The sequence below is a fragment of the Peromyscus eremicus genome, chromosome 18 (assembly GCF_949786415.1).
Source record: "Peromyscus eremicus chromosome 18, PerEre_H2_v1, whole genome shotgun sequence".
In the NCBI taxonomy this organism is placed as follows: Eukaryota; Metazoa; Chordata; class Mammalia; order Rodentia; family Cricetidae; genus Peromyscus; species Peromyscus eremicus.
The window spans coordinates 13,912,390-13,936,161 of NC_081434.1; the positions used below are offsets into that span (position 1 = coordinate 13,912,390).

At 44.1% G+C, this 23,772-nt stretch overlaps 1 protein-coding gene across 2 annotated transcripts in view; it reads left to right on the forward strand.

Moving 5' to 3' along the window:
• Window positions 1–11,572: 11,572 nt before the first annotated feature.
• Window positions 11,573–23,772, forward strand: part of Rab21 (RAB21, member RAS oncogene family) — a 42,450-nt gene continuing 30,250 nt past the window's right edge. The window contains exon 1 of one of the 2 annotated variants that reach the window (XM_059245297.1): window positions 11,573–11,876. In XM_059245297.1, coding sequence (XP_059101280.1) covers window positions 11,802–11,876 — 75 coding nt within the window. In that variant the 5' untranslated portion in view covers window positions 11,573–11,801. Of the gene's footprint in view, window positions 11,877–22,086; window positions 22,243–23,772 lie in introns of those variants that run through there. The other variant, XM_059245296.1, reaches the window with a different exon arrangement.

Below are 23,772 nucleotides of genomic sequence, written 5' to 3' on the forward strand. Positions count from 1 at the left end.
AAAGGAAGAAATGATTCCCCCTTTTTAATTTTCTAATGGATTGTGTAAAATTGGTATTACTTATTCTTTAAATTTTGGTAAAATTTAACCAGTGAAGCAATCTAGGCCTTAAGTTTTCTTTGCTTAAAGTTTACAAACGAAGTTAATTTCATTTATCTGCTATAAGGCTGTTCATACACATTTTCTTTTTGAGTTAGTTCTAATTTGTATCATAAGAGAATTTTCCCAGGCTGGAGAGATGGCTCAGCAGTTAAGAGTATGTTCTGCTCTCCCAGAGGTCCTGAGTTCATTTCTCAGCACCCAGGTCAGGTAGCTCTCAACTTCAACTCCAGTGTCTCTGATGTCCTCATCCATACCCAAACACAGACTCATAACTAAAAATAAAATAAATCTTAGAAAGAAAATGTAAAGTTTTCCATTTCTCCTGCCTGAAAGAACTCTCCTTGTAAGAGCAACTCTGCTTGCCACGAATTAGACCTGCTTTGTGACATGAGCAGTTATAACCACGCCCCCATGGCCGCGCATGCCCTGGAGAGACACCTAGTCATTTCCGCCTAGTCATTTCTGGGGCCGTACATCCTACCTCACCGGTGCACAGTGTGATCACGTTATCTATGCGCATGCGTGGCATAGCCACATGGGCCCATATGTGCATGCGCAGTGGGTAGTCCATAAAAGGCAAATCCGATGATGACAGTCTCTTCTGCCCTTCCCTTCTCCCCTCAAAACTCTTATAGTGAGTTTGGTTTTGTTGTGCTTCATGACTTTCCCTCGAAGGGTAAAAAACGCCACATAAAACCAACACTTTGTCTGCCTCTGTCTCTCTCTGTGTCTGCCTCTCTCTATGTCTCCCTCTCTGTGCCTCCCTTTCTGTCTCTTTATCTCTGTCTCTATCTCTTTATCTCTTTGTCTCTCCTTTTTCTTTTATTTTCTCTTTTATGGTGGCAGAGTCTTGCTATGCAACCCAGGCTGCTGCCCTGCAGTCTGCATCTTAAGAATTGGGACTAGGGACATATACCTAGTTTTAATTTCTGAAAGCCATCTTTCCACAGTTGAGAGCTGTCTTGGTTTCTTTTCCCCTTGCTGTGAGCGAATATTCTGACATCGGCAATTCGAGGGAGTAAGGGTGTATTCTGGCTGACAGGTTCAAGGTCCAACAGCCCGTCATGGTGGCAATTCAAGGCAGCAGAAACCTGAAGCAGCTGGTCACGTGATACCCACAATCAGAACACAAAGAGCAATGCATGCATGCATGCTAGTGCCTTGCTGGCTTTCTCTGCTTCCTGCAGTTCCAGATCCCCAGCAGAGGGAATGTTCCTGAACAACATAACGAAGCTCACTCTCCACAGGCACTCCTTGAAGCTTGTCTCCCTCGTGATCTTAGACCCAATCGAGCCCCAACTATAGCACAAGAATCTATAAACCGAATGGCTTTGCTTTCAGCACTTGAAATATATGATTCCATTGTTTTATCGCCTGCATAGTCACTTAAAAAAAAAAAAAATTCGCCAGGCAGTGGTGGGTGGCGCATGCCTTTAATCCCAGCACTCGGGAGGCAGAGGCAGGCGGATCTCTGTGAGTTGGAGGCCAGCCTGGTCTACAGAGTGAGTTCCGGGAAAAGGCGCAAAGCTACACAGAGAAACCCTGTCTCGAAAAAACAAACACACACACACACACACACACACACACACACACACACACACACACACACAAGCTCTTAGGCGGGGAAGATGGCTTTGTGGGTAATGTTGCCTGCCCTCGATCCTCATAACTTGAGTTCACGTCCCCAAACCCACATGGTAAGAGGCGAGAACGGACTCCCTCCAGCTGTTCTCTGACCCCCATGTGCACACTATAGTGTGTGCACACATGGACTGGTGCACACACATGGGCACCCACACACATGCAATTTTAACATTAAAACAAATCATATTCCCTCTGCATGCTTTCTCTTATCCATCTGTTTTCACACACTTTAAAACCAGACTTTATATATTTTTGTTTATGCTGCTTCAACTTCGGATTTGAGGGGTTTTTTGTTGGTTTTGTTTCTGTTTTTCAGTTTTGGTTTTTTCCTCCCTCAATTTTTTTATTACTCCTTTGGGAATTTTGTACAATGTATTTTGATCATATTAAAACCCCCCATATGGAATTTTTAGATCTATAGATTAATCATTTTATGAACTGTAGAAAACGCTTAATCATTTTTTCTAACATTTTTACTCCTCTGTTCTCTGAGATCCCGTTTGCCTATTGGTTGGCTTGTTAGGTTATTTACACTGAATCTCTTGATGTGGCCCAGCCTGTCCTAGATGGACTCGTGATCTCCTGCCTCTGCCTTCTGAGTGCTGGGATCATAGATCGGGCCACCCCATACGGTTTGGGATTCCGTAAATATACATTAGACCACTGGATGTTGTTCTGTGACTCAGTTTACTTTTCATCCCTTTTCCCTCTATCTTGGATAGTTGCTACTGCTCTGCCTTTGCTTCCCAGTTTACTGGCTGCATTTTTAATAAATTACTAATCCCATTCAGTGTACCTTTAATTTATTGTATTTTTATACCCCCAAAATCAGCACTACATATTTATTGATTGCTGTTATTGAGACAGGTTCTCCTACAGTCTCAACCTTGCTGTGAGACTAACCTTGACCTTTTTTTTAAAAAGAAAATTTTTTTTTTTTATATACATTGGTGTTTTACCTGCAAGTATGTATGTGGGAATCAGGTCCCCTGGAACTGGAGTTACAGACAGCTGGGAGCTGTCATGTGGGTCCTGGGAATTGAACCTGGGTCCTCTGGAAGAGCAGTCAGTGCTCTTAACTGCTGAGCCATCTCTCCAGCCCCTGACCTTGACCTTCCAATGCTCCTGCCTCCACCTCCCAACTGCTAACACTCCAGGGAAGCTCCACTCCCATTTCATGCAGTGTCGGGAATCGAACCCAGATCCTGTGTATGCTAGACACTGCCATCTGAGCTGCATCCTTTGCCTGTACTAATATATTTTAATATCTTCCTATTTTCTCATTTTAATCATATTTTTCTTTAATTCATAATATATACTTTAACATCTTTGTCTGCCAATTTCATCCTCTTTATCATTTCTATTATCTACTTTTCCCCCCAGTTACAGGTCACAGTTTTTGGTCCTGGACATTGCTGGCTTCACATTGGAGAGGAGTGTGGAATCTTGTTCTAATGCTCAGTTAAATACCGTGAAGGGTCAGCCCAGTCTCCTTGAGCCTTGGTCTGCTGGATCCGGAGAAGGCTCCGCTCTGGACTCTTGATCTGCAGTTCCTCTGAGGGCTGCGTCCAGCTCCCAGTGCCTTGAGCTGAGAAGACCTAACCAGTGAGAACACACGCTGTTCCCTGCCAGGCACTGTTCTTGTTTACAGTGTGGATGTCCAAGATTCATGGACAAAGCACAGTTATGTCACATGTTTGGAGAGGGCCCTTCTACAGCTCTCTACAAGTTTATGCTATTCCCTGCTCTCCAATTCTGTCTCACTATTTTAGCAGCCTCAGTCTCCCTCGACTCTGACACACAAACACACACACTTTTTTTTTTTTTTTTTTTTTTTTTCCGAGGTAGACTTTCTCTGTGTAGCCCTGGCTGTCTTAGAATTCTCTCTGTAGACCAGGCTGGCCTCGAACTCAGAGAGATCCTTGTACCTCTGCCTCATGAGTATTGGCATTAAAGGCATGCACCACCACTGCCTGGCTACACACACATCTTTTGTGTGTTCATTTTGTTTCATCCGATGCTCACTCTCAGAGCCTCGTGTATATATACTACGCAAATGCTTTATCACTGAGTTATACCCTCAACTTTAAAGTGTATTTATTTGTGTGTGTGTGTGTGTGCGCGCGCACGTGCATGCAGACTGTGACATACTACATGTAGAATCAAGGACAATTTGCTAGTGTCACCCCTCTCCATCCACCATGTGGGGCCCAGAGATCAAACTCAGGCCACAAGGCTTGGCAGCAAATATTTCTCTCTGCTGAGCCGTTTCATGGGCCGAAAGCTTTTTGGTATTGGTTTTTTAACAGTATTCCTAAAGAGTTACACTTTGCTCTTATGGGTGGTTAAGCACTAGGTGGATCAACTTCATGTCCTGAAGGTTTGGTTTGAAGTGTTGAAGGTGAGGTTAGGTATTCTGCACCACAGCAGCAATCTAGGTGCACAAGATTTTTACTGAGTGACCTGTTTACTCAGTGAGGTCTCTCCATGCTGTCTCATGGGATTAGGGTGATGCCGTAGCTTTTGTGAGCTAACGCCTCTACGAACATTCCTGACTCAGCAAGTTGTTCTCTGCTCGGCGTTACAGTGTGGTGACATTTTGTTTGTGCTCTAACAAATAAAGCTTGGCCTGGAGATCAGAGTGCAGACCCAGCCACTAGTTAGCCATAGAGGCCAGGCAGTGGTGGCACACACCTTTAATCCCAGCATTTGGGAGGAGGAAGCAGGAAGATCAGGAGTTCAAGGCCACCCTAGGCTACACAAGATTGAACCAGTCTAAAAGAGGAAACAGAGCCACGCCTTTAATCCCAGCACTTGGGATCTCATGCCTTTGATCCCAGGACTTGGGAGGTGGAGACAGGAAGTGTTATGGCTGGGCAGAGAAAGAAATATAAGGCAGGAAGAGCCAGGAGCTCGGCCCTCTTCAGTCTGAGGATTCAGTAGAGGTCAGAAGTCTCTCTAGTGGCTGGCTCCTTTACTTCTCTGATCTCTCAGCATTTACCCTGATATCTGACTCTGGGTTTTTATTATTAAGACCAATTAGAATTCACGCTACAACAGTGTTTCTCTCCCCACATACACAGATTGGAATTTAGTCTCAAAAATTTGAGAGAGGGGGAACCCCTGTATGAACTGCTGGAGTTCTTCCCTCATCCCCCCCCCCCCAGACTGTAACACCCCCTAGAATTCCTGGGCCTCAGTTTCCCTTCGGGTCGTCTCTGTGGATAGTCTAGTGAGAAATTGTCCCTGGACAGAACGTTGGCCGTGACTGAACTTGATTTGAACCCCCTTCAGAGGCAGGGTTGTGTTCTAGTGTTTGTAGCTGGGAATGGGGAGGGGTGGCGGTTGGGAGCTGATGCCCAGGAGTGGTTAATATCCTTCATGTGTAGCAGCAGAAGCCCCAGTTTTATTTAATCATCAAACTGATTTGGTGCAGCAGTCCCTGATCTTGAACCTGCAGAGTAGTGTCTCAAAACGGGTGATGAAAGCTCCCCCCAGGAAAGCTTGGGAACACGAAGGAAGGCAGTAAAATTCCTCCCAATGTTGTCGGGCCCACAGTTCACTGAAAGATGCTTCTCCTAATGAAAGCCGCACTGGGGATATTTTTTATAAGGCCATAAAGGAGACAAATTAGCTGATTTCCTCCTCCCCTCCCCAACACAGGGTAGCCTGAGGGCTTCCACTGGAGAAGAGAAGAATGGTTGAGATTTAGCCAAGCTTAATTTCTAATTCGGCCATAATAAATCACACGGTAATAAAATCTGTGTTTTTAAGAGTGTTTGTTTGTCCTAGGAAGCGGCAACAAATAATAGATCCACTCTCAGCAAACGGCTTTCAATTATTTATTGGCTTAACAAACAATTTTTGATGCTTTCAGTATGCAAAAGGTACTATAGTAGATGCCGGCTAACAAAACTGAAGAGGCATCAGGAGCTGGTGTGAGCATGTAGGACGCAGGAGCTGGTGTGAGTATGTAGGACGCAGCAGGCAAACAAACCTCTTACCTTGGTCCATTTCTGCTTCTGTAATAAATAACTTTATTTTCATGGCCTAAAATACAGATTTGCTCTCTTACAGTTCTGTAAGCATCCACATGAATCTGGCTGGCTGCGTGCCAATCCGGAAGACCTACAGAACCATCCTTTTCTAGCTCCAAGGGGCTACCCACACTTCCTGTTTCATGGTTCCTTTCCTGTATCTTCCTTGCTGGCAGTCATGGACCACACTGCTCTGCTTTGACCTTGACCCGCTGACATCTCTGGCTCTCACCCCCCCCCCAAGTATCCTCCTGCTTACACTGGGCCCTCCTGGCTAATAGTGCGTGCTCTCTCTCTTTTTTAAGATTGATTTATTTATTATGTATACAGTGTTCTGCCTACATGCCAGAAGAGGGCACCAGATCTCATTACAGATGGTTGTGAGCCACCATGTGGTTGCTGGGAATTGAACTCAGGACCTCTGGAAGAGCAGCCAGTGCTCTTAACCTCTGAGCCATCTCTCCAGCCCCTCTAATAGCTCTCTTTGAAGTCCAATCATTAGTAGCCTTAATTCCATCTGCAGCTTTAGTTCTATTATGTAATCCAGAATTCACAGGTTTCTGGAATCAGATGCAAATTTTTGGGAACAGATAGGGAGCAGTGTTAATGCTGCTCTCACAACTTGTAGGTCAAAAACAAAGTCTCCGGGGAAATGTAAAATGTATCACAAACGGAATGGAAATGAAAATACATGATGCCAAAATCATGAATTCTTAGAGGGAAATGTGCAACAGTAAACACATTTAACAAACAAAAAAGGGAGATCTTAAATCAGTCATCTGAGCTTGTTCCTTAAGAGATTGCAGAAAGAAGAGGTAATGGAACCCCAAAAAAGCCAAAGACAAGAAGTAATAAATAGTGAAAATCAATAAAGAATTGAAAAGTAAGGGAGAAAAAAATTAATGAAACAAAATGATTCCCAGAAAAATATTTGACTACACTCTCCAGCTAGGCTAGCCAAAAACAAGAGAATGCAAAAATAATTAATTAATTAATATCAGCACAAAAGATAAATCACTATACACATTAAAGGCTAATAAAGGAATATTATAAACAGTCTAATTAGGACCAGAAGTATACTGAGAAAAGCTTATAATATTGAGAAAGAAACAGATGAAGTTTAGGCCAGAAGAATAAAAGCACTGACATGTAGCCCTGTCTTAACGACTTTCCTTATTTGCTGCAACAAAGTATGTGAGGAAAACAACTTCATGCCAGGAGGACTTTGTCTTAAACTGGAGGGGAAGTCCATCACGGTTGGAGGTCTTGGAGCAGGACCATGAGGCAGCTGGTCACACGGAATCTGCCATCAGGAAGCAGAGGGAGGTGAATGCGCTCACCCAGTGCCCTTCCTCTTTGTCATCCTGTCTAGGACCCCAGCCCTGGAACGGTGCCACCCACAGTCAAGATGATGATGTTAACCTAGACGATGCCCAGAGACTCATTTCGTGGTGTCTTCAGATCCCACAAAGTGGACAGTCAAGGTTAACACCATCATAGGCCTTGAGAAGTTGATGGCCAAGAATTTGTACTTTGCACAAAATCCAGGTGGCTCAGAGAATTTTTCTAAATCACATATGTGTATATATTACATATGTGGATATAGACATGCATATGTATATATATATGAAATATAATCACACACATATATAATCACAGGAAGCTAAGACGATGAGTCCATGAGTCACATGCTTGCCACACAAGTATGAGGGCCTGAATTCAATCCCCAGCACCTACATTATGTACCCATACTCCCAGCACAGGGACGCCAGGGACAGGAGGATCCTTGGGGCTTATAAGGAACTCCGGATTCAGAGACCCAGTCTCAAAGATAAAGTGGTTGAGGAAGACGCTCAGAGTCAACCTCTCGCCTCCACTTGAGTGGACGTATACATGCACACACAAGTGTGCACACGGATAAAACAAATACACATATCCACACAGAAGAGAAAAAAAAAGTCAGAGATGCTAGCAAGAGAGGTTTGGGGTGTTCAATAGCATCTAAGTGCAGGGACACAAGGGAACTGGAAGTAGGAGAAATGGACGGACTGAGGAAGACCATTCTCCAAGGTTTAAGGGACGGACAGTTTGTAGAAATGAAGTCATGACCAAGCTGGTCCTTAGAAAGTCTGGCCATTTATTTTGCCCCTATACTATTCCAGTCACTCTGTGTGTTGTCTGTGAAGCAAGGCAGAGATCCCTGTGAGGGTAAAGCTTGCAGCTTTAGCCCTGGCAAATAGCTAATTATAACTGGTAGGAAAGACTTCTCAATAGCACAGAAGAACGGTTAGATCTGGACAGACCTTTGCCAGGCAGGGTTGAGTGGTCAACACAAGGAAACACTCAAGTTTTCTAACAAATAATTGTGCTGGACCTAATATATCCTCAGTACTTACCTGTACTTAGAAATTTCCCACTAGACCACAGCCACGGAAAGGCTCTCGACGCCATCATCAAAACTGGGCTGGTGAGATGGCTTAGTGGGTAAGGGCACTTGTGGCCAAATCTGAGGACCTGAGCTTGATCTGGAGAACCCACGTTGTTTGCTTTTTTACTCTTTTGGGGGGCCCGCCACCTGGCTCCCAAATAAATCACACACGGAGGCTTATTCTTACATAGGAATGCCCGGCCTTAGCGTGGCTTGTTTCTTGCCAGCTTTTCTTTACTTAAATTATCCCATCTAAGGCGGCCGTGGTGGCGCACGCCTTTAATCCCAGCACTCGGGAGGCAGAGCCAGGCGGATCTCTGTGAGTTCGAGGCCAGCCTGGTCTACAGAGCAAGATCCAGGACAGGCACCAAAACTATAAGGAGAAACCCTGTCTCAAAAAAAAAAAAAAATCCCATCTACCTTTTGCCTCTGGGCTTTTCCTGTTCTCTTACTTCTGTAAATCTTACTCTTACTCCGTGGCTTGCTGTGTAGCTGGGTGGTTGACCCTTGATGTCTTCCTCCTTCTCTGGCTACTTCTTTCTTTCTTCCTAGATTTCTCCTATTTATCCTCTCTGCCTAACAGCTCCGCCGATTTTTCTCTCTCCTGCCTCACTGTTGGCCGTTCAGCTCTTTATTAGACCATCAAGTGTTTTAGACAGGCACAGTAACACAGCTTCACAGAGTTAAACAAATGTAACATAAAGCAACACACTTTAAAATAATATTCCACTACACTATATGGTAAAAAGAACTGATTCCCACATATTGTCCTCTGGGCTGCACACACACACACACACACACACACACACACACACACACAAAATGCATGTGCAAAAAATGCACTGTTTCATTAGTGTTCACAAAGTAAAAGAACTCTCAGCCAAATTGTTTCACCAGGCCTAAGCATATCTCTGTTGAGAGTCTACATTCTCTATACTGATTTATTTCCAAAGAAAATGGAAAATTGGATCTGGATTGATGGCTCAGGGTGAAGAGTACTTGTTTATTTTTGCAGAGGACCTGGTTTGGGTTCCCAGGACCCGTGCGGTGGCTCACTACTGTCTGTGACTCTGGTAGTTAAGGTATTGATGATGCTTCCTGGACTCTGCAGGTACTAGACATGCATGTGGTACTCGTTCATAGTGCAGGCAAAACATTCATAGCAAAGTAATCAAACAGGATCGCTTTTTAGAAAAGGGAGGTTTGTTAGCTGCTTTTCTCCTGGCTGTGACAAAAGCAACTTCAGGAAGAACTGGTTTATTTCAGTCCACAGAGAATACAATCCATCATGGTGGAGATTGCCAGTGCCGGGAGTACAGGGCAGCCGGTCACTTCCTGTCCACTGTCAGGAAGCAGAGAGAGAGAGAAAAGTATCGCTCAGCTCCTTTCTTTTTTAGCCCATCTGGGACTCTAGCGCATGGAACGGTACCACCCACATTTAGGGTGGATCTTCCTACCCCTGTAAATCCTTAGAAACTTCCCCACGGACATGCCCAGAGATTTTGTCTCCTAGCCAATCAATATATATATATATATATTGGTTTTTCGAGACAGGGTTTCTCTGTGTAGCTTTGCGCCTTTTCCTGGAACTCACTTGGTAGCCCAGGCTGGCCTGGAACTCACAGAGATCCACCTGCCACTGCCTCCCGAGTGCTGGGATTAAAGGCGTGCACCACCACCGCCTGGCGCCAATCAATATTAACCACCGCAATAATCATTCAGGCCTAGTTTACAGAGATCTCTTTAGAATTTCTAGTGTCATCGAGCAACAGGAAATGGCCATGCTACAGACTACCTCAGTGAGATTGACTTCTGAACTGACTTTAGTAATTTAGAAACAGCCAGTATGCAACAATGTTGCCAATAATTTGACAACATATTAAATAGGCAACACAATGTTTCCATCTGATACACAGGGTTTTTTTTTTTCTTTTTTTGGTTTTTCTTTATTTTTTTTATTTAATGTGCATTGGTGTTTTGCCTGCGTGTACAAATGTGTGAGGGTGTCGGATCCCCTGGAACTAGAGTTACAGACAGTTGTGAGCTGCCATGTGGGTGCTGGGAATTGAACTCAGGTCCTCTGTAATAGCAGCCACCGCTCATAACCACTGAGCTACTTGACCAGCCTCTGATAGGCAGGTTTAATTCTCTGGTTATTTCAAAATAGATTTAAATTATTAGTTGCTGGCATATTTTTAGTAAAAAAAAAATTGGTAAGGGCTGAGCATTTTAATGTTGAGTTAAATTCCTTCTTTGAGAAGAATACTTTAAATTTCTCGAACCGGGGTTGGGGATTTAGCTCAGTGGTAGAGTGCTTGCCTAGCAAGCGCAAGGCCCTGGGTTCGGTCCTCAGCTCTGGGAAAAAAAAAAAAAAAAAAAGAAAACAAATTTCTCGAACCATTTGTAGTGAACATCTTAGAGGTAAACGGCTTATGAACTATACTTTCTTCCTTCTTCTATGCCTATGTCTCTTAGAATATTCTTATTTCTAAAACTCAGAGGAAAATCTTTGGTGGTTTCCTTAATTTTACTGTTGAAGAACCGCGGAAGTGAGAACGTAGAATTCACGCTAACCTGGTAAATTTCATTGAGCTGCTGGTGCCCTCTTGTGGTCAGTCCTCACACTTGCAGCTTAATTATGTTGCTAGTTAAGCTGTGGTGGAAAAGGTCTCAGGTGGAGGAATTGAGGCTTTTGAAAGCCAGGAAGACCTTCAGGGAAGTGAAGGAAAAAAGAGACCTCTGCCTTGAAGTCAGTACAAGTAAAATATTGAATTCTGTAGAGTTCACATTCATCCACAACTATTATTGTCAATTGTTACTCTTTGTTTGTTTGTTTCGTTTTGTTTTTGTTTTTCAAGACAGGGTTTCTATGTGTAGCTTTGCTCCTTTCCTGGATCTCATTCTGTAGACCAGGCTGGCCTCGAACTCACAGAGATCCGCCTGCCTCTGCTTCCCGAGTGCTGGGATTAAAGGCGTGTGCCACCACTGCCCGGCATCAGTTGTCACTCTTTGAGAAGATTTTATGTCAAAACCCCATATGCCCAAGCCTGTTTCTGAAATTTCATGTCCAATACAGGGTCTTTTATAGACTGAGCGTTCATTCATTTGCTTCAATTAATCCACACTAATAGAGCCCTACATTACAGGACTCAAGGATGCAAATATTTGATAGACACAGTGCTAACACTGATTCGTAGCTATTTCCTCTTAAAATCCCTGCTAGGTGTGACGGTACATGCTTTTCATCCCAGCACTCAGGAGGCAAAGCAGGTGGACTGCGATGATTCTGAAGCCAGTGTGGTCGACGCAGATAGTTCCAGGCCAGCCAGGACCATACAATGAGAGCCTGTCACAAAGATAGGAAGAAAATTCTCTTTTGGAGGTGCGCCTCGTAAGACTGGGGCAGCCAATAAAAATTATGAAGTTTAGGAAACTTACAGGACACAGACTGTTCAGAAAGTTCCAAGAGCCATGAGGTCTCTTGAGCAGTTATATAAGCAATGAGTAATTGATGGAGTACATTTCACGGACCTGCTAACGACGAACTGGGAGAAAGCTTCAGGAATGCAGCTTCCACAAGGCCTCAGTCCATGCTGGAACCCATCAGGGATCCGTCTGCCTGTCAAATCACCACCCTCCTGCAAGTAACCCTCATCCATGCTGCCGTAAGTAACCACAGTAACCTCAGTGGCTCCCCAGCTAGACTTTGGTAGTAGACTCATTTCTTTAGTCTGCTGTTAGTGCCCTATATGGGGTGGAAAGACGTTTTTCATGGCTCCTGAGAAGTTATACAAGTTCTTAAAGGAAGATAAATTGGTTTATAGTCAGATTCCCTGCCTTTTTGGTAACCACTAAACTTCAGCGCCCCCTTCGGCAGTTGTAGGAATTGTTTTTTTTTTTTTTCAGGTTCCTTTTTCTCTTAATGTACTCCTGTTTTAATATTCCACTGTATTTCCTACTATTCAGTTTATTATTTTCCAAGTGGTTGCATATTACAGTTTGTTAGCCCAAACTTCTTGAATTTGTAGAAAACCTCCACAGAAACGGGGCATCTGTAAGTACTCTCTCTCTTAAGGAATTACAGAAAGGTTTTGAATTCTCCTGTGTTCCCTTAGGAAAAAGCCTAATTAGGATAAAATGTTTTTCCTGTAACATTGCTGAAAGGAACCAGTGTTCCATGGAGGATTAAAAATGCCATGAGAGGAGACTGAAATGGCAGACACAGATCCTGCGTGGGTCTGCTCCAGGTCCTCCGCGTATATGTTCTGGCTGTTAGCTGGGTGTTTTTGTGGGACTCCTGACAGTGGAAGCAGCTGTTTCTCTGACCCTTTTGCCTGCTCTTGGGACTCTTTTCCTCCTGTTGGGTTGCCTCGTCCAGCCTCGATTGAGGGCTTTGCCTTGTCTTACTGTATCTTGTTTTGTCGTGTTGGGCTGCCTTTGGAGGCCTGCTCTGTTCTGAAGAGGAAATGGGGGGGGGTGGATCTGGGGGAGGCAAGGGGTGGGTTGTGGTGCTAGGAGGAAGGGAAACTGTAGTCAAAATGTATAGTATGAGAGAAGAATCTATTTTCAATTTAAAAAAAATGCATGTGAGTAGAGGATGGTCCTACACAGAGAAAGAGAGCTGAGAAAGCATCCAGTACATGCACAAAAATTAACGCCAAAGTTGTAACTAGAGCCTTAAATTCTTGAATTCCCCATTCTCTCTACTATTTGTAGAATGGTAGAGTAGAATCTACTCTCTTCTGCTTGTCTCTAATATTTCCATGAGGTTTATAACTGTGTATGAACTGGGAAACATGCACACTTCATACTTCCTTGGGTAGAAGCAAGGGTTCTTTTTTAAAGATTTCTTATTTTTAATTGTAGGGGGGAGGAGGTATGTTCTCTTGAGTGCAGGTACCAGGAGAAGGTATCAGATCCTCTGGAGCTGAAGTTACAGGAGGCTGTGAGCTGCCCACATGGGTGCTGGGAACTGAACTCCAGTCCTCTGAAAGAGCAGTGCACCCTCTTAACCACTGAGCCTTCTCTGCAGCTGGAAGCAGGGTTTCTTAGGCTTGTCATCAACATTTTGGATTGGGTTGTTTGCTGGTTTGTGTTTTTGTTGTTGTTGTTGTTTTGTTGTTTTTGTTTTTGTTTTTTTTAATTCAGGAGTTAGAGGGACAGAGCGTCACTATGTAGCCTGGAACTTGTTATATAGACCAGATTGGGATCTTCACAGAGATCCGCCTGCTTTTACCTCCTGAGTGCTAGGATTAAAGGCATGTGCCACCATGCCTGGCTTTCCTTTTTCTATTCCTTGACACTAAATGCTAGTGGCCATGTCAGAGGAGCAGTAGATAGCAATTGACTTCAGGGGATCGGCCCATCAGGAAGCAAAGCTCTGATGGATGAATCTGAGATAGGCAAAGCTCCCTGAGAGCTTCGGGCCCAGGATGTCTCTTGCTACTGCTGTTTTTGCATGTTGGCTGCTGCCCCTTTTCTCTGTTATCTGACATGTGTGAATGGGTGTGGGGAGATCCCCACTGCCCTTATGCAGTATGATTATCTCACGGAAATATCCTGTTCTACTGGGCATTTTACCTGTGGATTATTATGAAGATGATTTCCTCCTATACTGCACTGTTTAACTGAAGCAATGATTTTATACAATAATAGTGTTAGCTTAAATAGGATTTTTATGCTTGAGGGTTTTTAAGAAATATAGTAAGGAATTATGATAGAGGTAAATTTAATGGAAAATTAACATAGGTAAAGGTAGGATAAAATGTTGCCCTTTACTGATACAGCAGAGGCTGTAGAGGATAAAAAATAAAACAAGAAAGTATCACACAGCTAGAACACACGGGTTTCTATAGAGAAGCGGTATGGACTGTGGCTTACATTAGTGATTAAGAGAAAGAACTAAGTCCCAGAAGCTAAGTTAGCTCAGGTTCTTTTCATCTTAATGTTGGGAGATGTGTTCACAGGTTTCGGTGTGCATCATAGCTAAAACAAAGCTTTAAATAATGGCTAGCCGGGCGGTGGTGGTGCATGCCCTTAATCCCAGCACTCAGGAGGCAGAGGCAGGTGGATCTCTGTGAGTTCAAGGACAGCCTGGGGTACAGAGTGAGTTCCAGGATAGGCACCAAAACTATGCAGAGAAACCCTATCTCGAAAAACAAAACAAAACAAACAAAAAAAATGGCTTAAGGTTAGATTAAGATGTTTTTGTTAATAACCTTAAGGTGAAAAACCCAAGGAAACCATCTAAAGTTTTAGAAAGTCACATAGTTGAGTGAGGGACTCGTTAAGGTGAGGGAACAAGAACAAAGCAATCTAATTATTACTAGCTGACATGCCTGTCTTGCTAGAATTGTTTGATGATCAAAGATGATGATTAATTCCTTGAACCCATTTCTGCCCTCAGCTTTCTGATATTAAAAAACGAAAAACTGTTGATGAGTGGGTATGCACCCTGAGGATTTAAAATGGAGCTGACTGGTTCTCTTTCATACATAAAAGTTTAGATTTGTGATTCTTCTACGATTTCTTTTAAGATTACCTTTTGAGATAAATAATAAAATGATTGGTCCTTTCTTTGTAACAGCAAAGTTCAGCCTGCCAGTAAAAGAACTGTCTAAGAAAAATACTTTGCTTGTGAGCCCTGCTGTGGTAGTGCATGGCTTTAATCCCAGCACTCGGGAGGCAGTGTGAATACAAGGCCAGCATAGTCTACGAATTGAGTTCCAAGACAGCTAAGAATGTTACACAGAGAAACCCTGTCTCGAAAAACAAAAACAAACAAAAAAACTAACACCTTGCTTGCTTACACTCTGTTAATCTATAACAAGTTGCTTGGGTATGAATGTACAAGGGTTCTTGGGAATAATTTGTTTTTCATCTGTAATACACAAAATGTTTAATCATGTAAGAGATATGGAAAACATGCTGTTTTTTACTTACTTGTATTCATTGTAATCATTGACTTGAAAAATAGAATGTAAAAAATGTTTTAAAAATTTAAAAAAAGAAAAATAAAGAGTGTAACCACGTTCTAATTTTTATGTCGCTTGAAAGATTGTCCTGGGATATATAAGCTATAAGGGAAAAAAAGAAAATCATGAGAAAAGGAAACACCAGGAAAGATGTAGAAGGGGATACATCTGGATAGAGGTGTGTGCGTGTGTCTTCCCCTTTTCCAGTGGCCCCAGAGAGTTAAATTTTACTCACTCACTCGCATAGAAAAGTCAAGTTGATTGATAGCCCCCCCCCCCACTCCGTAGACTCCCCCTCAACCCCTGAGCTGCTGGAGGCTGGTCCTCATGGCAGCAATAACTAACTTCTAGTTTTCCTTTGATCAGCATGGGCCCTTCTTCACAGCTCCTCGTCCTCTGCCTATTTCTAAAAGGTCCATGTTTTCAAGGGCCCTATCCTAGGCCCCTCTGAACCCCTCCCTTACAATACCATCTCTGTGTGACCACATCTCTTTTCTTTCCCCATGTTCCTGCGTGGTGGGCAGGGATGTCAGGAACCGTTCTCCATTGCTCCTCTACCTTATTCATTGAGGCAGGGTCCCTCAGTCAACCCCAGAGCTCACAGATACGGCTCGTTTGGCTAGCCAGCTTGTTCTGAGGAATCTTGTCTCTACCTTCCTATGCCGGGATTATAGGCAGGCCACTATCCCCACCAAAGCATTGACAAGGGATTCTGGGAATCTAAACTCCAATCCTCACACTTGGGAAACATGCACCTAAACTACTGAGCCATCTCCAAGCTTATCTCATCTGTTCTCTCTTTCTCCCTCCCTCCCTTCCTGCATTACAAATTGTTTCTGTAACTCTAAGAATATGAATTCAAGTGTTTCTTTTTTTTATTTCTATAGTAGAGAAAGGTAAAGCAGGAGAGGTTGACATGTTTGGACAACATACAGTACTTGCCATAGGGGTTGGCACTTAAGTACAGTCATATCAAAGTTTCTTAGCATGTGCAAACCTTGGTTTGATCTCTCAAACAAAAAGACATTGGCTGCATTTTATCTTTCATAAATGCACATACGATGGAACTATTACTAAGTTAAGAAAAGCCATGGGAGGAACAGCATTTAGAAATCTGAAGGTGCATTTTAAACATACATTTGAAATGTCTACTCAATATCTGGCCAGTGACTGACATCCATCCAGTGCTTAAGAGTGACATCAGGGGTAATGCATAAATGTGGACGTTGTTAACCTACAAGAGAGTATGTGAAGCCATGGGAGTGAACTGAATCACCAGGGAAAGTTACTTATTTGGAGACCTGAAACCTGAGTCTCAACAGTTAGGGGTTGACAATGGAGGAGAAATCAGAAGGGTTGAAAAGGAAGCTCAGGAAGCTGGAGAGAAGAACACGATGTTGATGGCTTGGAAGTCAGTAGACCATGTGACGAGCCTACGCTGCTGAAATGGTAAGAAGATTGGGAATAAAGAAGTGTATTCATTTTATCTGATGTATGTTTTCCTGGGATGGCTCCCATGATGTTTTAGACTTCCCATGTATGTGCTCTATGGTCTCATTTACCCAACTTTATTGTAACTATTTAATCACCTGTTATTATTTTTCTTTATTATTGTGGCTGCCTTTTAAGCCATGGCTGTCCTAATCAGCAACTGCAACTCTTCTACCAGCCGTGGTTTGGCCGCAAGGGCAGCAGCCTGAGGGAATTCTGTTTCCATGGGCACCGACTTTTTCAAAGCTACTAAGGGAACTTATCTAAATCTCTATCCCTCTAAAGAACTCAAGATTCAAAGGTTCAAACTGAATTATTCTTGCTCAGAGAGGCTGAATAGAAAGTAGCTGACTTTCTCCCTTTGCTGGCCTCTTCCAAAGAACCCTGAGTCCTTCTCTCAGTCCCCACTTAAAAGCCCTTTCCCCACCTGGTTCCTCCCCACTACTTCAGGTCAGCTGGTTGCTGACTCAGCCTCCTGACTGCAGGTTAATTTTATTTATTTATTTATTAAAAATATTTATTATGTATACAGTGCTCTGTCCGCATATATGCCTGCACACCAGGTGAGAGCACGTCGATCTCATTACAGATGGTTGTGAGCCACCATGTGGTTGCTGGGAATTGAACTCAGGACCTCTGGAAGAGCAATGAGTGCCCTTAACTGCTGAGCCATCTCTCCAGCCCCAGGTTAATTTTATTTAATCAAACAAATGTAACACACCTTTGTATCATTAAAGGTTAATGATGTAAAGACATCATTAATAAAAACAAATGCAACACATCAAGATAATATTCTACAACAATCTGTAGTTACCATTTATTGAGCTCCATGATGACAAAGACCGTATCTACTTGAGTCCCATTCATAGTACCGTCATTGGCAGAGAGTAACATCCAGATAAATATTTTTGAAATGGTGAATGAATGAACCAAAGATGTACAAAAGCCATTGGCAACCCTCCTTCCCCAAAGAAGAAACAGTAGTTATCTGACTCCTCAGCTCTAGCATTTCATCAAATTTCAACAGTCAAGGTCCTTGGACAGTCATGACAGAGACAAGTTTGGTCTTAATACATGAGAATAATGTATGTACAAGGAAAAAATAAGACAATTTAAAAAGCAGGGCTCGCCAGGCGGTGGTGGCGCTCGCCTTTAATCCCAGCACTCAGGAGGCAGAGCCAGGCGGATCTCTGTGAGTTCAAGGCCAGGCTGGTCTACAGAGCGAGATCCAGGACAGGCTGTCTCAAAAAAAAAAACAAAAACAAAACAAACAAACAAAAAAAGTGGTCCATAAACTCAGTCTTATTATCATCAGTTCTTCCCATGACAGAAACTATTGGAGCTGTATATTATCCATCTGTGGCAATTTTCTCGATTTGATATATTATGTTTGCCCAAACTTCTCTCCTCTTCCTACCCACCCTGTCCCTCTCCTTCCCTCCCTCTCCTTATTTCTGTGTGTGGGAAGAGCATCATTTGGTACAGAAGAGCTGCATGCATCTGTGCACTATTATGCCGCAACCCTCTCTAGTCAGGAATCCATTCCCAGTTATTATGGAGGAGCACTCACAGTTTTGCAGCTCTTCTTATTTAGGGGAGAGCTGGAGTTTCAATTCTTTATGGCATTCCTTACCAAGTTTATGTAGACCAATCATAGCTGACACCAAGGATGACTTAAATTCTTTACAGCACCCTGTTACAGATTTGTCTTGAATTTCTCTCATTGCTTGGACTAATGGAGGTTACTGATTTTCTCCAGTATTCTTTTTTTTTTTTTTTTTTTTTTTTTTGGTTTTTCAGAGACAGGGTTTCTCTGTATAGCTTTGCGCCTTTCCTGGAACTCACTTGGTAGCCCAGGCTAGCCTCGAACTCACAGAGATCCGTCTGCCTCTGCCTCCCGAGTGCTGGGATTAAAGGTGTGTGCCACCACTGCCTGGCTTCTCCAGTATTCTTATGTATTAGTGTTACAGCTCTGTAACGAATTATAAACATGGTAGCTTGAAGCAACATACATTAATTCTCTCCCAATCTAAAGATCAGGAGTCCCAAATCAGTTTGTTGGCAGGGCTGCACTCGCACGCAGGATCTAGGGTTAGACATGTCTTTTCCGGCTCTTGGTGGCTGTCAGCATTTTTAGTTTGTGGTGCTATTACTCCAATGTCTGTCTCTGGGGTCACATTGCCTTTCCTTCTGGGTGCATAGAATCTGCCTCTTATATTCCTGATTGTGTGTAGGCCCACTGCAAATACCAGGCAACCTCCCCAGTCAATGTCTTTAATTAACTCTAAAGAGGCTCTCACAGGCCCTAGGAACTAGGGTCTAATATCTTTGAGGTCAGTACCAAACAACAGCAGTTCACATCTATACTTGCCAGTGTGAATTCCAAAGTATGACAACCTACTTGTTGAAGTCCATGAAAATTTATACGCACTCCTTAAGACACACTGAAGCTAAATCAGAATGATTATCTTGACATTAAATTTTATTTTACAGTAGTGTTTAAATAATTTTGATGTGTTGGCAAATGCAAAGCGCTACATATGAAGTTTTAGGAAGTCCACACTGTTAAACCATCTGGGATACCTGACATTTGAATGGCTGTCCAAAGGAAGAGAGAAGAGAATGCTTCAAGAAAGATTATGTAGCTGGGCACTCGGGAGGCAGAGGCAGGTAGATCTCTGTGAGTTCGAGGCCAGCCTGGGCTACCAAGTGAGTTCCAGGAAAGCCAGGGTTACACAGAGAAACCCTGTCTGAAAAAAAAAAAAAAAAAAAAAAAGGAAAGAAAGTTCATGTAGCTTTCCTCATATGTATAAAGATGTGTCACAGAGAGTAGGGATTAAATGCATGCTGTATAACTTGACTCTAGAACAACAAATTGTAGGCTGAGAAATACAAATTTCAACACATTATGAGGAATAATTCAGAATGGACGGCAGAAGGGTCTCTTCCCAAAGAAAGGTTTGGTTGTTGTTTTTTTTTTTCTCCTAATTCTGGAAATGACTGTGGAAAGACCTAGTGGGAGGTAAGTAAAGGAGTGTCCTAGTCAGGGTTTCAGTTGCTGTGACGAAACACCATGACCACAAAGTAAGTTGGAGAGGAAAGGGTTTGACTCATACTTCCATATCGCTGTTCATCATCAAAGGAAGTCAGGACAGGAACTCAAACAGGGCAGGAACCTGGAGGCAGGAGCTGATGCAGAGGTCACGGAGGAGTGCTCCTTACTGGCTTGTTTGACATGGTTTGTTTATCCTGCTTTCTTATAGCACCCAGGACCACCAGCCCAGGGATGGCACTACCCACAATGGGCTGGTCCCTCCCCCATCAATCACTAATAAAGAAAATGCTGTACAGACCGGTCTTACGGAGGCCTTTTCTCAATTAAGGTTCCCTCCTTTCAGATGACTCTAGTGTGTGTGTCTGGTTGACATAGCCAGCACAAGAAGTAAGGTAGATAATATACTCTCAGATACAGCTATGAAAATAATTTACAAGACAATCTTGTAAATGGTTGGCTCTAGATAAATAATAAGTAATAATAAGTAATCCACTTTCCTAATTATAGCCAGAGTAATTTGTAAAAAGAAAGACCTGGTAACATTTTGCACCCGATGAAAGGCTGTTTTTGAATTGTCCCCTCAATTCCTTGGGTGTTTCATCCTAAGTTCTTTTCCTGATATTATTTTCATCATCCTCATCCTCATCCTCATTATTGAAACGGGATTTTGCTATGTAGCTCCAACTAGCTTGGAACTCACAATGCAAAACAGGCTGGCCTTGAACTTAAGGTGATGTTCCTGACTGTGGTTTCTTGTCTGATTTCTGGCTCAACGTTAGATGCTTCTTCCTTCTTCCCGCCTTTCTTTTTTGCCTAAGATATTCCTAACAAAAGGCAGCTTTCTCCAGGAAGCTTTTCTAGTATGTTAATTCAGCTAGCTTCCCATGTATATTTGCAAAATATTCTGAACTGCTTCAAGTTAGAAGTATTCACTGTATAATTGTCTTATTTCCTTGGGTAAAAAGCTGAAGACGGAAACATTGTATCTCATGCGACACAGAATGGCAAGTAGTAGCTGTATTCACATACTCCTTCAATGAATGAATAAAAAGGCTAATCTGCCTTTTATTTATTTATTTTTTTCGAGACAGGATTTCACTGTGTAACAGCCTCGGCTGTCTTAGAACTAGCTCTGTAGGCCAGGCTGGCCTCGAACTCAGTGATCCTTCTGCCTCTGCTTCACAAGTGTTGAGATTAAAGGCTTGCGCCACCACCTCCCGACCTGCCTTTTATTTTTTTTTAAGTGGAAGTGTAAAATAAGTCTGATGAAATAAAACAAATTTCTCTTCAATGACACCAAATTACAAAATTTCAGAAATACCAGGTTGCTTTCATGTAATAAAGTGGAGACACATGAAATAAAATAAGCAATCGTCAAATAGAAACCAGACCCATCAAAGTGGACTCAGCATAGAAGACAAAAATACTGGGGAGGCAGGACTTAATCCCTTAGGAAACATCATTCATTCTTAGCCTGGCTTTTACAGCTGGGAATAGAGGGAGGCTAAGTCTTCCGCAATCCTTGCCCTTAAACCTCCAGCCTAATCGGAATTCCACCGAGTGTGTGGTAAGCGCCGATAAAGAAGGCACACCATTGTTAGGAAATATCTTAGTGGGGAAGTTAAGTAGGAGGGATGGAAGGATGTGGGAAGGTCTGGGTGGTCAGGGAAGCCTTTCCGGTTTAAGCCGAGACCTGCAAGATGAGCAGAAGCAGCCTGGCCGTGTGGACAACTGAAACAAACGTGCAATAGCCCGGATCTGAGATCCCGGAGAGGAAAAAAAAAAAAAAAAAGGAGACTCAAGGGCACCTTGGCTGGACGTGGCTCGGGATGACCCCTGCTGGGAAGGAGGACCCCTGCTTGGTGAACCTTCCTCGGGGCGAGGCGCCCACGTCCTCCTCTCGCCTTCCATCCCACCGGAGTCGGGTCTGCTTCCAAAGATCAGCTCCTCCCCGCCGCCGCCGCCGCCGGCTTCCCCGGAGGAGCCCCGAACCCGCCTCGGTGGCGACGGACACCGGAACAAGGCCCCAGGCTGGACCCGCCGCCGCCGCCGCCGCCGCCGCCGGCCGGCCCGGCCCCGCCCCTCCGCGGTCACGTGACGCAGGGCGTGACGTAGGAGGAAGGAGACGCCATTAGAGGGAGGAGAGGGCTCGCTCCCGTAGCCTCGGGTGCCCGACGTGGTCGCCGGGGCCCATCATTGCTGGGACTTTTCTCCTCTCGGGCCTCTGAGGTCGGGGACGCGGGGGGCGGGGGACGCGGCGGGTCCCGGGCTCGGCGAAAGGGGGCGTGAAGAGCCGGGCCCCGGGCGGAGCGGGCGCCGCGGCGGTGCGGGGCTCGGCGGCGGGGCAGCGGCGGGATGGCTGCGGCCGGCGGCGGCGGCGGCGGGGCGGCGGCAGGGCGAGCCTACTCCTTCAAGGTGGTGCTGCTCGGGGAAGGCTGCGTGGGGAAGACGTCGCTGGTGCTGCGCTACTGCGAGAACAAGTTCAACGACAAGCACATCACCACCCTGCAGGTGCAGACCCCCGGGGGATGCCCGGCTTGGGGACCTGCGCCCGCTCCTCTGCCTTCTGGCCTGTCACCCCGCTTTCTCCCCCCCCTCCCCACCATGGCCTTCCCCCTCCTTCCCTCCCCCCCCCCCCGATTGCCTTGGGGAGGAGGCGGACAACGCGGGGTCCCGGCCGCCTGTAGATGTCAAGACCGACAGTGGGAAGGAGAAGGGAGGGAGGGGAAGGACCCGGAAAAGTCCCCCCCAGTTCCCGGTGGAGGCTGTGCAGGTCGGGGAGTTCCCGTCTGTGGGCTCGTTTTTCCCCTTCGAGTCGCTTCCGTTGGGGTACCAGGTGTTTTCACTCTCTGGTCTTGAGTGTCAGCTCCTTTTTTTTTTTTTTTTTTCTTTTCTTCTTTCCTTGAGAAGTAGGAACTTAGCTGCGGATTAGAATTTGCGAACGAGGTGGTTTGTAACTTCAGAGCGTCCTGATGACTAAGTGTTTATGCAAGTTCCATTTTGTCCTGTTTTCAAGCAAATGGAGTGGTTTAAAAAAAAACAACAAAGCAAAACACTGGTCTCTGGAAAGGGTTTTTGGAACGACCGCTTGCTGGTGCGGGTTACGCAGTTTCATGGCAGCCTTCTTGAGTCTGACCTGTGGGTCGCTTATTCTGTGAGGTTCATCTACCCACGTTGAAACATCATGTTGTATATTGGCCAGCGATTAGTCTTCAAACTAAAACCTGAAGGACTGCTGCTACACATTTTCTTTACGGTCATAAAAGGCTGGCTTTCTTTTACAGTTACATTGGAAGAGTGTTACAATGTAATTCAGAGTGAAACCAGGCGGTAGAAAGAGCTGCGGTCTCCCTGTTCTCTTAAAAAAAAAAAAAAAAAAAAAAAAAAAAAATCACCAGTTTGCACGTGTGAGAGGAAATTAATCTATCAATCTGGTTTGATCAGATTGTCCAGAGGCTGAAAAAGCTAGTGGACTTGAGTTTGGTCATCTGGATTCACATCCTCCCTCCATTTATTTCTATAACCAGACTGTGATCTTGGGTAAATTGCTTCACCTGTGTATCCCTAGGTTTCTCCTGCTACAGTAGCCATACTGATTATATCTAGCACACAGGGTTGTCAAGGTAGATATGGAGAAGCACTTAGGACCTGAAATGGGGTAAACACTCTTATTACTGCTCCAGTGTGTACAATAGATCTTAATTAGTAATTGTGAAGAACACGGATGCTACTGGAATGCATAATCTAATGGGTGTGACATTTGATGTTGGGTGCTATTATTAAACTACTGAGTGTAGAGTTCACAAAGATGCCCTGGTTCTGATCCATGTCTTATTTTTACTCTTCTGTTTTCAAGTCTATATAAAGCAAAACATCTGAAGAAGGGAATGTCAGGTGATAATGCCCAAGCTAGTGATTCAGTGGAGCCCTTGCACAGGCCTGACTTTAGATTTTGAGCAGTTGTGCACTGCCTCTGGAGATCCATAAACATTTTATTCTACACTTTCCTTTTTTCTCAATGTAAGAGAAAATGATCACAGT